The sequence below is a fragment of the Monopterus albus genome, unplaced genomic scaffold, assembly GCF_001952655.1.
Source record: "Monopterus albus unplaced genomic scaffold, M_albus_1.0 scaffold105.1, whole genome shotgun sequence".
NCBI classification, from domain to species: domain Eukaryota; kingdom Metazoa; phylum Chordata; class Actinopteri; order Synbranchiformes; family Synbranchidae; genus Monopterus; species Monopterus albus.
Window position 1 is genome coordinate 1,477,965 of NW_018127985.1, and position 12,711 is coordinate 1,490,675.

General features: G+C 42.3%; 1 protein-coding gene across 1 annotated transcript in view; it reads left to right on the top strand.

Moving 5' to 3' along the window:
- ppap2d (phosphatidic acid phosphatase type 2D) overlaps window positions 1-9,479 on the top strand; it is a 15,161-nt gene extending 5,682 nt beyond the window's left edge. Inside the window, exons 2-6 of the mRNA XM_020610566.1 lie at window positions 5,234-5,391; window positions 5,527-5,813; window positions 5,932-5,989; window positions 7,549-7,725; window positions 7,937-9,479. Coding sequence (XP_020466222.1) covers window positions 5,234-5,391; window positions 5,527-5,813; window positions 5,932-5,989; window positions 7,549-7,725; window positions 7,937-8,041 — 785 coding nt within the window. The 3' untranslated portion in view covers window positions 8,042-9,479. The remainder of the gene's footprint in view (window positions 1-5,233; window positions 5,392-5,526; window positions 5,814-5,931; window positions 5,990-7,548; window positions 7,726-7,936) is intronic.
- The last annotated feature ends 3,232 nt before the right edge of the window (window positions 9,480-12,711 follow it).

Below are 12,711 nucleotides of genomic sequence, written 5' to 3' on the forward strand. Positions count from 1 at the left end.
TGCTGAATCAGACAGACAGACAGACACCTCACTTCAGAGCTCACCACTTATGCCCTGAACTCCAGAGCCGTGCTTCAGGAAGCAGGTCAGTGAAGCGTGGAGAGAACAGAAGCAGCTGTGGGAAGCATGTCTCCACTGGCCAGAGGTAACAGTAACAGTAGAAGGGGCAAGTAATGGCTCTCCTGGTGCAATTGTGGGAGTTAAAGCAGCACAAAAGCAGCTGGAACTATCTTGCTTACAAGAAACGTAATTCAGTCTATACACACTTTCTTTTGCTCTGTGAGTTTGTTGATTTTGAACAAAAGCTTCAATAAAAATGAGCATTTTTGGCTAATAAGGTATTTTCAGCTCTGTCATTGTGTCTTTCTGGGCCTTTTGAGAAGCTCTGTTTTCACCCCTGAATATGGTGGATATGTTCACTATATTATTTGAAAATAGAACAAACATCTGTGAGCCTGCACCACTTGAATTTGATATAAACAAAGCTGATACTGGGACGGAAGATCCACTGACTTCTGTTTATAGCAGTGGGCAGGTAACGTACCACAATAAAAGTAGTGGGTACCTGCTGTGTCTAAAGAGGCTGTATGGAGTTATATGGAGCAGCAGCAGGCGCTGATAGTAGCAGACGGTTCACAAAGATCCAAGACTGCAGTGACTCCTCAGTCCCTCTTGCTCTTTACTGATTAGTCTCTTTGTGCAACAGTTCAGGGCAAACAAAACAGATCTGTCTCTCAGAACAATCTGGCCAATTATGGGAAAGAAATGTTAGTGGGGGTGGGAGGTGGGGGCTGCTACTCACCCTCATTCCACTTCTCCTCACCTCCCCTTTTCTTCCCAGACTGGTGCATAAAAGAAAGACTTTTTTTATATCAGGTAAAAGTTAAAAAGCTTGGCTTTGCCCCATAAATACCTGGCTCAAACTGAACAGTGATCAGATAAAAGAACAGGTCAAGACTAGCTTATGGTTAGAAGTACTGTTAAGATCATTATTGCACAATTAATTGTACGTGCCCATTTAACACCACATTGCTTGAGGCAGACAATCAATGTAGGACATTTCCCAGCTCCACTGATTCCACTCACTATTTATTTATTTATTTATGGTTGACTCGAAGGTTAACAAATGGCTTAAAGTTAATTTGGGAAGCATTAGCACATGCAAGTAGGTAAGAGGCCCAACAAGGGTGGACCAGCCCTGTAGCCACTGTAGCAAGCCTAGGCTCAGCCTAGTTTAAGCTGCGGACCAGACGGGTCAGTGTTGACAGGTCACTAATTGTCTGCCCTCCAGTTCTATCGAAAGGCAAATGTAGAACAAAGCCTATGCAGTCAAATGTTATTGGGTGTCATGACACAGATGGCCATTACTGTGGCTTAGAAATAGCTTTAGGCTGTGTCATTGCTAATCTATGAGGATGCACAAGCTGTTTGTCCTGGAGCAGCAGCATCCGCAGGAGTTCATTTAGTTAGGAGTTCTGTGATAGTGGATGGGCTGTTTGCATCAATGCATGTATTTATGATTGATTGATTCTATGTGGTTTACTAGCTCTAGCTTAGTGGTTTATTTGCTTTGTTAGTGGTTTTATTTTTTCATAGATGCTGTTGGGTTTTCTCAGTTTGTTTGGTTGTCTGTTAGTCTGTGTGGCTGCTGGTTTGGTTTGTTTGTAGCTGTGTGTGGTTTATACGTGTATGCGACTGTGTTGAGTCTGTATCTGTATTTGGGGGTATTCTGCTGGTTGAGGCGGGGTCATGTTTACAGAGCGGGTCCCAGCAGAGCCCAGATCTCTGACCCTCACATTCCAGAACCACCACAAATTGCCTCCGTCTGCTGTTCTTCATAGAGAAACTCTTGCTGCATCTCTCTTGGCTCCATCTTTCCAGTTTTCTCTCACCCCAGTATTACTGCCCTCACCCCATTTGTCAGTTTTCTAGCCTTCTGATCATTCATTTTAGCTTAGAAGATTAGCATTTTGAGCTTAAGCACATACTGTAGATGAATAACTACCACCATGACCTTTTGTCTTTGCACTCTGCTTTTAATCACTTTCTCCAAGTCTTTATTTCTTTTTTAAATTTCTTGATTTTGGCTGTTGTTGTTCTCCTCTCACAGTGAGCTCATTCTGGGCTGTGGTCATAGATGTGTAAATTAGAACCAGAAGAGTTTCTCAGAATGAGGCACATAGCCCCTAAGCTCTCGTTCCTCCTCTTCTCCTTATTTCCTCCTTCTCTTCTTCCCCCCTTCTTTCTTTCTGCCCCTTTTGTCTCGGCCATGTGAGCCGACCGACTCCTTTTGGGTCCCTTTGCAGGCCTTCTTGGCCTGGCTCTCTTTTCAGCATGCCTTTGCCAGGTGCAGAGCTTTGCTCACAGCTGCCTGACAAATGTCTTTGGAGTGTTTTTGTGTCTTGTTGTGAAAACTGTTTTAGAGAATAGAGGTTGGTTGTGACATAGGGCCTTGCAAGTTGTATAGAAATGGACAGACATTTTTGGTTTCTAGCACTGCCGCTCTGTGCTATTTTTATTCTACGGCACTGAGAATTTGTGACCCAGCTCAGGTTGACGTAGAGTTAGTGAATTATTTTTGAGAAGCTTTGTGAACAGATAAGCAAAAATGGTAAAATATTGCTAGCCATCACTTTTGGCAGGTCATAAATACACTGCGGTCTGGTTCACCCCCATATGTAATTATTCCATGTGTATCTGGGACTTAATGGAGAATCTGTCCATTACCTCTTAATGCAACAAAATACTGGTTATTGAAAGAGAACTTGCCATTTTGTGAAGGCTGATGAAAACACCCATTAATAGGATGTTGTTAATGGGTAGTGTGAAAAGCAAGAGATTTGCTATAAAAGTAATTTATTTTATGTACACTATATACATTTAACAGTTTGTTTATGACAGAACAAATATCAAATGTTGTACATTGTTACAATATTTGAGCAAATACAATGCAAAATATGATTTAACACACTTCAGCCCGCAAAGCACAGCCAGACCTTCATTGTAAGGTGCATTGTCCACTTTTGGGGATAAAAGACACTTTGGAATAAGCTTTATTTCTCATAAGAAAAGAGTACCACCTGTGATTATACAGTCAATACATTTCCTGGCGTCTTGTCCAGGCAGTATGTCGTGACCGCTGACTGTGTTTTAGATGATTTTTTTCAGTTAAACATGTTTAAAATGGAGTGCAGTGCATTATTACCAAAAGAGGATAATGTGCATCCACTTAATTGGTACCAGGGCATATCTCTGTGCAGTTCTCCACCAAGGTATGATACACACAGATAAGGGAATTATGATTAGGAGATTAAGAGAGATGTGTGGCAGCAGAAAGGAACCAGGAAACCTTTTTTTCTGTAACATTCTTATACTGTAAATATGGTGCACCATATGTCACATCCAACACCACTTAACTAACTGGGGTGGCAACACAAAATCCAACATTACAGGTTTCACACACTATAATATTTGATGGCATATTTCAGGTGGATTTCACTGGGCTGCATGCATGTAATGAACACACAGTAATGACATTTGTTATAAAGGCAAGAATCCTGAGTAAATAATGAATGATGCAGTATTATTAATTATATGTTCTTACAAATCAGTGTGTGTGGCAGTTCAGGTTAATGTTAGAGTAAGTCTCCTGGAAATGAATGTAAGTCTATGTAGGAACCCGGTGAGTGACAAAAACAAGGATTTGTGTGTGTGTGTGTGTGTGTGTGATGAGACGACTGTATACGTGGCAACTGAATGAGATAAGGGAGAGATCGGGGTCAGATGAGAGGTGCTTCCTATCTTTTTTGCTCTCATTGTTGGCATCACAGCCTCTGCTATCTGCCTGCAACGTGTTTCCCTCCCTCACTTCCTTACTCGGTCCCTATTTAATGTGTAAGTGGGCTGGCTTTTATCTGTGTTTTGTCTTTCTCTTAGGGCTTTGACTTTGACAGTAGAGGTCATTAACACACACTTCTGACTACAGTAGAATGTTAGTATTCCAGTCTGGCTGTGTTTCAGCTACAGTCTTCAGCCATGTGTTTTCTGGGCTGACAGCCTCGAATTTATAGATTGTTATTTGGCTTTATCGGTCAGTGAGGCTGAATGAGCGGTATGCATGTTTTTAGTGAGTGTAACGGCAGTAAGCACACAGAATTATAGCTGAAATAGAAACAAGGTCAGTGTGGACATAGTTTATCTAGATAAGGTGTTTGTGTCCTGCCCTTTGTTGGACAAAATTGTTGAATTATTATTCTTAAAGACATGTTTGCATGCCGTTGTTTGTGTGTCCTACGTTTTGGTCTGATTTTGATTGTATATCATGCGCACTACTTAGTCACGTAGTCTGAGATATTTCCTGGCAGGAGCAGTGTTTTGGCCTGGGTGCTTTCCAACTAACCAGCAGGACTGGGATGACAGGGAGAGGCACAGAGGTTAATGATTAGTCCCATGGTCTCACTGCATTCCATTGGGTGACAAGGGAACATGGGATAAGGGACAGAGAAATGCAGCAGGCTTAGCAGGCCTTTACAATACTACTGGATATTAGTATGGAATACAAGCTGCGTAACTCTGGCCTTTCTGGGGGGGAAACAAACACCACCTCCATTTTTGTAATCATTAAATTGTTACACAGCTTTGATCCAGTAAACCCTCTGTAAGGTTTGTTTGCTAAAGTGAGCCAGACCGTGACTCCTTCACTTGATATTGAGTTCTTATAATTAGTGACCAGCCAGGAAATGCTATGAAATTATATGTGAGGTCAGTGCTTCACACTGGAGCCAAACATCACGGTTAAACAATACCTTGCTCTTCTTTCACTGGGTTTATTGTCTGCTTTTGGCACACTGAAATGTTCTGTGTAACATGCTCTCTAATATCTTTTTCCTCCTTCCTCATCCCAATTCTTCACTGTCAGGCCTTCTTCCCAGTTTGTCTTTCTGTGTCTGTCATCTCCCCTTCTCCCTGCTCCTCTGGTGGAAGCAGCAGCTATGTGTGGAATGTTTAATTCCCCTGGAATCTGGAAATCCTGTCACCTATTCATGTTGCATCTCATGACATGCTCCTTGAGGCAAGGGCCCTATTTATATTAGCTCATGCCAACTATTTCCCTTTCTTGCTGTCTGTGTCTCTCTTTCTCTTTCTGTGATGCTTTTTTGCAAACACACACTGAGAAACGTTCATCAAGCCATCTTCTTTTTTTTTGTCTGTCCCCTCTCCTACATATCATCAGCCTCAATTCCGTTCTTTGCGTGTGAGCTGAAGGCAGTGACTCCGTACAGGCGAGGCTTCTTCTGTGGAGACTCCAGCATCACCTACCCCTATGTGGAGAGAGAGGCCATCCCTGATGACCTGCTCATTGCTGGTGGTATAGCCATTACTGGCCTAGCGGTAAGACAGTAATACCTGTTAAGTGTTAAAGTTGTCATCACTGTGAACCAAACACACCTTTACAGGTGTGATATTTGTCCAGCCGGGCAGTATGAGGTATGTTAACCAGTTTCTTGTGCCTTATTTTCTTTTCAGATTGCACTGGGTGAGTGCTACCGAGTGCGTTTTCGAGTTGTACACTCGCGGGCTTTTGTTCGAAACCGCTATGTGTCGTGCCTGTACAAGGAACTGGGAAGCTTCCTGTTCGGCTGCTGTGTGGGTCAGTCTCTTACCAATATGGCCAAATTAAGCGTGGGACGCCTGCGACCTAACTTCCTGTCTGTCTGTAACATCACCTATGCATCAATCAACTGCGCTCTGGGCAGCTATGTGTCCCAGGTCCCCTGCAGGCAGCCTAATCGGAAGATGGAGGAGGAGGCAAGGTGTGTGGTGTGTGTGCATGAGAGGGTTGTTCAAAGTAATTTGTTCTGTTTGCTAAAGGTGAAGTATACCGTAAAAGTTAATGTTTAACCTCCTGCATGATTTATTGATCTCTTTCAGAAAGTCTTTTTTTTCTGGCCATGCTTCCTTCGCAATGTACACCATGCTCTATCTGGCAGTAAGTCACCTCTACCTTACAAACACAAACATACATGCACACACACACACAAACATAACTGGAGTGTGACCTTAATGCTCACCTAAACCTGTGTATCATTTCAGTATTTGGTACTGGGTTTACAGTGCTGGGGGAATATGAGCGCTCTCATATTCGTTCCAGTTATTAGAAACAATGCCAGTGCCTGGCGGCAAAGAACACTGCGTGCAACTCTATACTGGATAAGCTAATTAAACATGTGCAAACACACTCAAAGACATATGCTGTTAAAGATATTCACACTTTCTCATAATAAGGGAGGAGAACTTTGAGAACAGTAGTTCTTCAAAGGCATCCTGCTTCAAACTGAAAGAGCTGGTGAGATTGATGGGGATGGTGGTAGTTTGGTGTAGGGGGGGTGTTGAGGGTGGGCATGAATAGATGAAGAGACTACACAGACAGAGGCAGCCTTGTTGTGGGTCTCATTTAGAGGAGGGTTTGGAGGGCTGAATATGCCTGCTGAGAGATCGACAGGCTTCTTTCAGCAGTAGACACCCTCTAAACCCCCAAAACCGCCCCCGTCTCTTCATCTTCTTCCTTCTCTCACACTGCTCAGTAGTCATGGGTGCATTGCGGGAGAGCACCGACAGTTAGAGGGAGACAAAAGCACATTATTGTCCATATAACACTCACATTCCTCATGTATTTCCTCTCATTAACCCCTAAATTATCATTTTAGTGTGTAAAATGAATGACGTGAAGTGAAGATGGTGCTGTGGAAAATTCACCTCTCCTCAGTTTGCATTGGCACAGTAGAAGTCCAGATGAAAAGCAGCGTCTCACTGACAAGAAGAGACAGACAAGGATGAGTAGGGTGACACTGAACAAGATGAATCAAGGGTGTAGAACTGAAGTGAGGAGTGGTCTGAGAAAAACAAGGGCTGTTTGTTACCCCTGCGTTCTCTCCTCACCAAACCACTCTTCACTGTTTCTCCACACCACAGTCCATAACACACAGCCTTGCATGCCAAGTTTCTGCTAGCTAGTGTTTCCGCAGACCTGTAGCTACATGCCAAGAGGATCATGGCCAGCTGCATGTGTTTAGAGCAGGAAGAGTGACATCTGTTCTTATATAGGATAGGAGCAGGAGAGAAGGACCCACTGCTGGTTGGCCTTGTTGCAGGAATGTACACCATGTACTCCCCAGCAGTTGATGGGTCCAGACAGAACTCCAGCCACCTTATTGAGCGAGCCTTGTGTCTGCATCATGTTTACCCTGTGACCCTGTTTTTATAGACACAAACACCCAGCTGTACTGTAGTGCTGATGCAGGAGATGAGGAAGAACAAAAGAAGGAAATGGGGTTAGCTGGGAATAGCGTTAATGGACACATGCCAAGCTTCTTTTTCCCCTCTGGGTACTGGACTGAATAGATGTCAAGGTTTTGCTTAAAAGGCTCTGTCTGTGTTTATAGACACTTGAATCACACGTCACACAAGCATCTGCATGCATATGTTCACTTGTCTGTAGTGATCGTAAAGCCACTATCGATATAATAATATTTATATCCTTTTTTACAGTTCTACCTGCAGGCACGGTTGTCGTGGCGAGGAGCTCGGCTGTTGCGCCCACTAATACAGTTCCTCTTAGTGATGATCGCCATCTACACAGGCCTGAGCCGCATCTCTGACTACCGTCACCACCCCACAGATGTCCTCACAGGCTTCATACAAGGAGGACTCACTGCTTACTGGGTGGTATGTTGACAAATCACACTTTTCTAAGTCGTCTTGAACAACAGGTATCTCTGTGTTCACAGGATTTGCTTCTGTCTGCTCTCTGTTAACGGAGTTAGCATAAACTATCGGTTACCTCACTCTGACCACTGTTGGTGTTGGTAAACCATGAATGATTGACAGTGTGTGGTTTGTGTATATTTCCTGACATGATCTGTGTCTGTCCCTGCAGGCTTTCTACATCTCCTCCATGTTTAAACCCTGCGCCCGTCCAGACCTGTCTCCGCCTAGCATGTCTCTGGAAAGTCCACTGTCCAGCCAGCAAACAGTCTGTTAGCAGGCACATACAATCATTCCAGGAATCAGAAGATAAGGGAAGATGGACTACAGAAAGACAGGGAGAATGTTACAGGGCACAGAGAGAAGACAGAGAAATTTTAGTTTTTGAGCAAATGAATCATTCTAAGAGAAGAATATGTTATAAAGCAATGGAGTACAATCTAACACATGCTTGATCTTTTGAGTGAACTGATAAACATGACTTCACAAAGTAATCTAACACATCCACACATGTTAAATATAAGAAGCACATTTAACTGTGAGTCCGACCCGTCCCGTGAAAAGAACCGTCTAGTAATATGACAAATATTTTTTATATATGAGAAATAAATATATATATTTTTTATTTTTCAACAGGATTTTAGAAGCTGCTAATGTTCATAGTTGCTAGTTTGAACTTGTTTTCTTCTGTGATGGAGGCGTCTGGTCAGTGCATTTGGTTAGCTTTCGAATCAGAACCGGTCACTTTTTGGTCTCGTGTGAGAAGATGTCAGCCTCCTTGGAGAACATCCGCCAGCAGCTGTGAACTGAGGGTGTCAGGCCTCAGATGTGAAGACAACTCTGTGCAGAGTGACAGAACTGGCAGTGATAAGGATCAAGCACTGGCTTCAACCTCTAATGACTTTTACTTTTGGTGGCCAAATGTGCTACTGCCAGTCTGCCCCACATCACCACAGTATAACTAAACAATAACCCTGTTACGTACAGCAACTAAATAAACACAGTATTTGTGCTGTATTACAATATTATCTTTCTTTTTGAGTAACCAAGGCAGTGATGGGGAGGAATCTGACCCGGTAACTTCCCTTTTCACTGCCACTTTTCTGTACTAACTACTTTGACTGTGTCTCAGAGGTGGAGGTTTGACTGAATTTTGTGACCTTTGGCCTATGCCCCCGGACCCCAGTCTCTGAGCTGCACCTTGATTTATGCCACTCTGACAGGAGAGCCAATGTGGCTGCGACCCCAGCGGCCCTCCTGTACATCCTTATTAATAGCACTTGAACGTACTTAATGGAACCTTCTAGATATAATCAATATTATATCACAAATTTGAATAATCAGTGTTTATTTTTGTCAATGTCAAACTCATACACTATGTTTGTTTTTTGTTTGTTTGTTTGTTTGTTTTTTGAAATGGTAATTATTCAAATTGAATGTAAATAGATGTGTCATTTTATAAATCACAGAGAATTTCAAAAGTATTAGTTCCAGTTTTGGACATTTTCTACATGTTTATGTTAAGTGTTGTTATTGACATTTGTGTTGATGAGGTACTGAGACTTATTATTGTATCTGTCATAACTACTAGACTGAGCCACAGATATTATCAGAAAGCTATATTTTTTGTGTTCCCAGTTATTGTTATTTGTTTGTTTTGTCTGTGAGTGCCTGAAAGGCAGAAATAACCACTATACTCAAAAAAACCAAACCAATAAAATGAATGTTGAATGTTTTTAACTTCTTCTGTTTTTATTTTTAGTGTCAGCAAATTGAAAAAGGAAGTTGCACAGTCTTAATCTCAGTGTCAAAGTATTTAGGTCATCTCTGGGTACTCATAAACAGAGTTGGTAAAGCCTTTTAGCCATTTGTAAGTCTGTCAGCACACAGTAGAGTCATTAATTATTTACAAACGGGATTAGACTCTGTGAGGAGGTCGGGAAGTCTGTGCTGAAACAATAAGTAAACGCCAAAATATTAAGCGAGTTAACCTCTTGTGTTTGGACGCCTCCACCACAGTGCTCTCCCAGTTTCTTTTATTACTCTCTCTCCCCTTCACACTCGCCCTCACTCTGCCCCTTCCCTCCTCTCAGTCCTTTTCAAGTGCAGTGGAGCATGATGGGCCGTTTCAGAGGGTCACGCTACCATGGAGATGCCTAGTCAGATACAGGTTGAGGCATTTTCTTTTGCTTCTTTTTTCTCTCTCCATTCCACTTCTGTACTGAGGGAGGAGATTAAAAAAAGCAGCCGAGATCAGACAGACGGCAAAAGAGAGAGAGAAAGAGTGAGAGAACTTCAGTAATGAGTGTGTGCATTATGCTGAAGCAAGGGGGACAGACGAGTAGGAAAAGTGCTTCTATAATCAAGAGGAGGACTAATGAAGCAGTTGGCAGAACAGATGGGGCGGTAGATTGGGGAAAGTGAGGGTGATGGGTGTGGGGCACCAGGGCTGGAAGGAATGTTGATCGTGGTTCGCAGGCCTGTTTTGTTTCATAATACTGTAACTAAGGAGACATATTTCATTTCAGAACAACGTATATGTCTATGCTTGTGTGACAGGTTCTTTTCTGTGTTTGCCTCACAGTTTATTGTTTTATGTTTAGGTGTGTGACTGAGCTGAGTGAGAGGTAGACTGCTCCACCGGGCTGAGCTTACACACCCTATCAAACATGACATCTTGTTTACACTGTGGCTGTCATCCCCATCACTAACCCTTTGACTCTAATGGAAATGAATGAGGGTCGACGAGCAGTGGCAGATTCTGTATGTTCAGATCACCAAGGTCCAGGCGCAAGGGCCCTACTATTTACACTGCTGTGACTGTGCACACAGTGGGAGCCATAGCCTGGCACTGTGGTCATTTGGAGCAGGGGGTATTTGAACTCTTATCTCAACAGGTGAAAGAAAATTAAAGCCACCTTGTCCCTCTTTCTTATACTTAACACTAGAGCAATTCTTTGATAAGATTATAAATTTAGCAAAATTGTGCACATGCACAAGCAGAAGGGTGATTGCTGATCCACACCAGCAGACAGATAAACATAGGCAGAAGGCATTTAGTCACCCACATATCTCTACATGTCTGCGGAATGGACTCTTTTATCGTACATGTGTTTTTTTGTCTGACATTGATAACGTCATCGAACGTTTGTATCCCTGACAAATTCCATCCACAAAACTCTGCCTCTGTTTGAAGTTGTGAAATAATCTGTTTTGGTGGGAGGTAAAATGTACCACTTATCACTTCTTGTGTAAAATTTAATCTTAGTTTACTGTCAAGTTAAAGCTGCTTAAAGCTGTAGGTTGATTCAACTGTGAAGAAGAAAAGAAATGTCCATGCATGTGAGTTTTTGTTAAGAGGCATTACATACGTATTCTCTGAAACTGGTTCTGGCCTCTCATCCAGCTGTAGTCCAGTTCTTAAAAGTATTAAATTGGATTAATGGACTCTTTAGTATGCTCAAGTTCAGGCCTGTTCCTCTAACCTCACTGCTATGCATATTTCTAAATCGTCCGTGACTGTATGTGAATATAATAACTGCAGCCATTAGGACTGCAAGTGGTCATATTGTGTCTTAATATGAGTCTGTGATATGCATTAGTTTGCATTTTCCTAGTTAGATAAATCTTTTTGCTTCTTTATTCTCTTTCAGCTCTTCAGGGAAGGATGTGCCCAGTGTATTGTCAGCACAGAGATCACTAACTGTCAGAGAGCCACTGCTGCATAAGGTCAGAGTCACTGTCAAATGTGGAAAACTTGCTGTGTGTTTTATAGGTGTGTGATGTTTATCCATCTACTCACATACTCAGCAGTAAATAAATACCTAATTTAGCACGTGTACAAAAACACGCTTTGTGGTGTCAGTGTCATTTTGCTATCTGATGAGCATGGTATCACTGTTATGTAGTGCACCATACAGTACTGGTCAGCTGAGGCTGAGTGTGAAGCATTTTTAAAGATTATATGTACTGTTGATGTGTTTTAAATGGAGACAAAATAAAACCTCACACGAGTCAGTTACTGTAGGAACATGTGTATAAGAGTGACATACTGTAATACACCTCTCTGAAAGAGTAACTCTCAGAGATGTCTCTGGTACAAGATTTACATCAATTTGTATGAAAGGGATACATGTTACTAAGACCCTAGTGTCCTGTCAGCCTTTTAAAAGACTAGATAAATACCTGATAGCTTATCTGATAACATTTCCTTGGGGGACAAATGTTCTAAGAACTCCTCTCTGTAGTTCACAGTAGTAGAGCCAATCATGACAAATAGTCAGTGAGCTAGAAAACACATCCACAAGACACTGTTGACCACCTTACAGGTCATATCGTCATCTTTGCAAGGGTAAATGGTTAGCTGAACAAACATGGCACCATAATATGTGGTGTGTTTACTTTAGTGTCAAGCTGAATGTTTTAGGGTAGGGTGACCTTAGCTACCTGAGGCTTCTCTTTGCTGATGACCTTAAACAGGGCGATCTCAGCCAATACTCGCTTTTCCTTTGACACTCTGTAACCTGTAAAACACAGCAGAAGTAAACACATTTAAACAACCCTTCAAGGCACAAGGATAAAGTGACGGGTAAAGATTTGACTTGAGTTAGAGTTTGACATAACATTCTTCAGTAAAACAAGTTTATCTACCAGGGAGCTAGACAAGACAGGCTGTCGACAAAGATAACCAAATCACTTTGTTTATATTGTACAGCCTGAAGAATGAGACATATTGTGTGTGTGTGTGTGTGTGTGTGTGTGTACATGGGTTCATGCTCCTGTTGATCCTTTAACTCGCAGGCTTCTGAGGGCAGACTGGAATGCAAAAACAAGATCATAGCAATGAGTATAAATGTGTGTGTAAGACGAGTTGTGTGCAGCAGTGTGTGAGACACCATCATGCAGTGTCTGTCAGTGTGCAAATGATGCTACCAGAGCAGCGGTGCT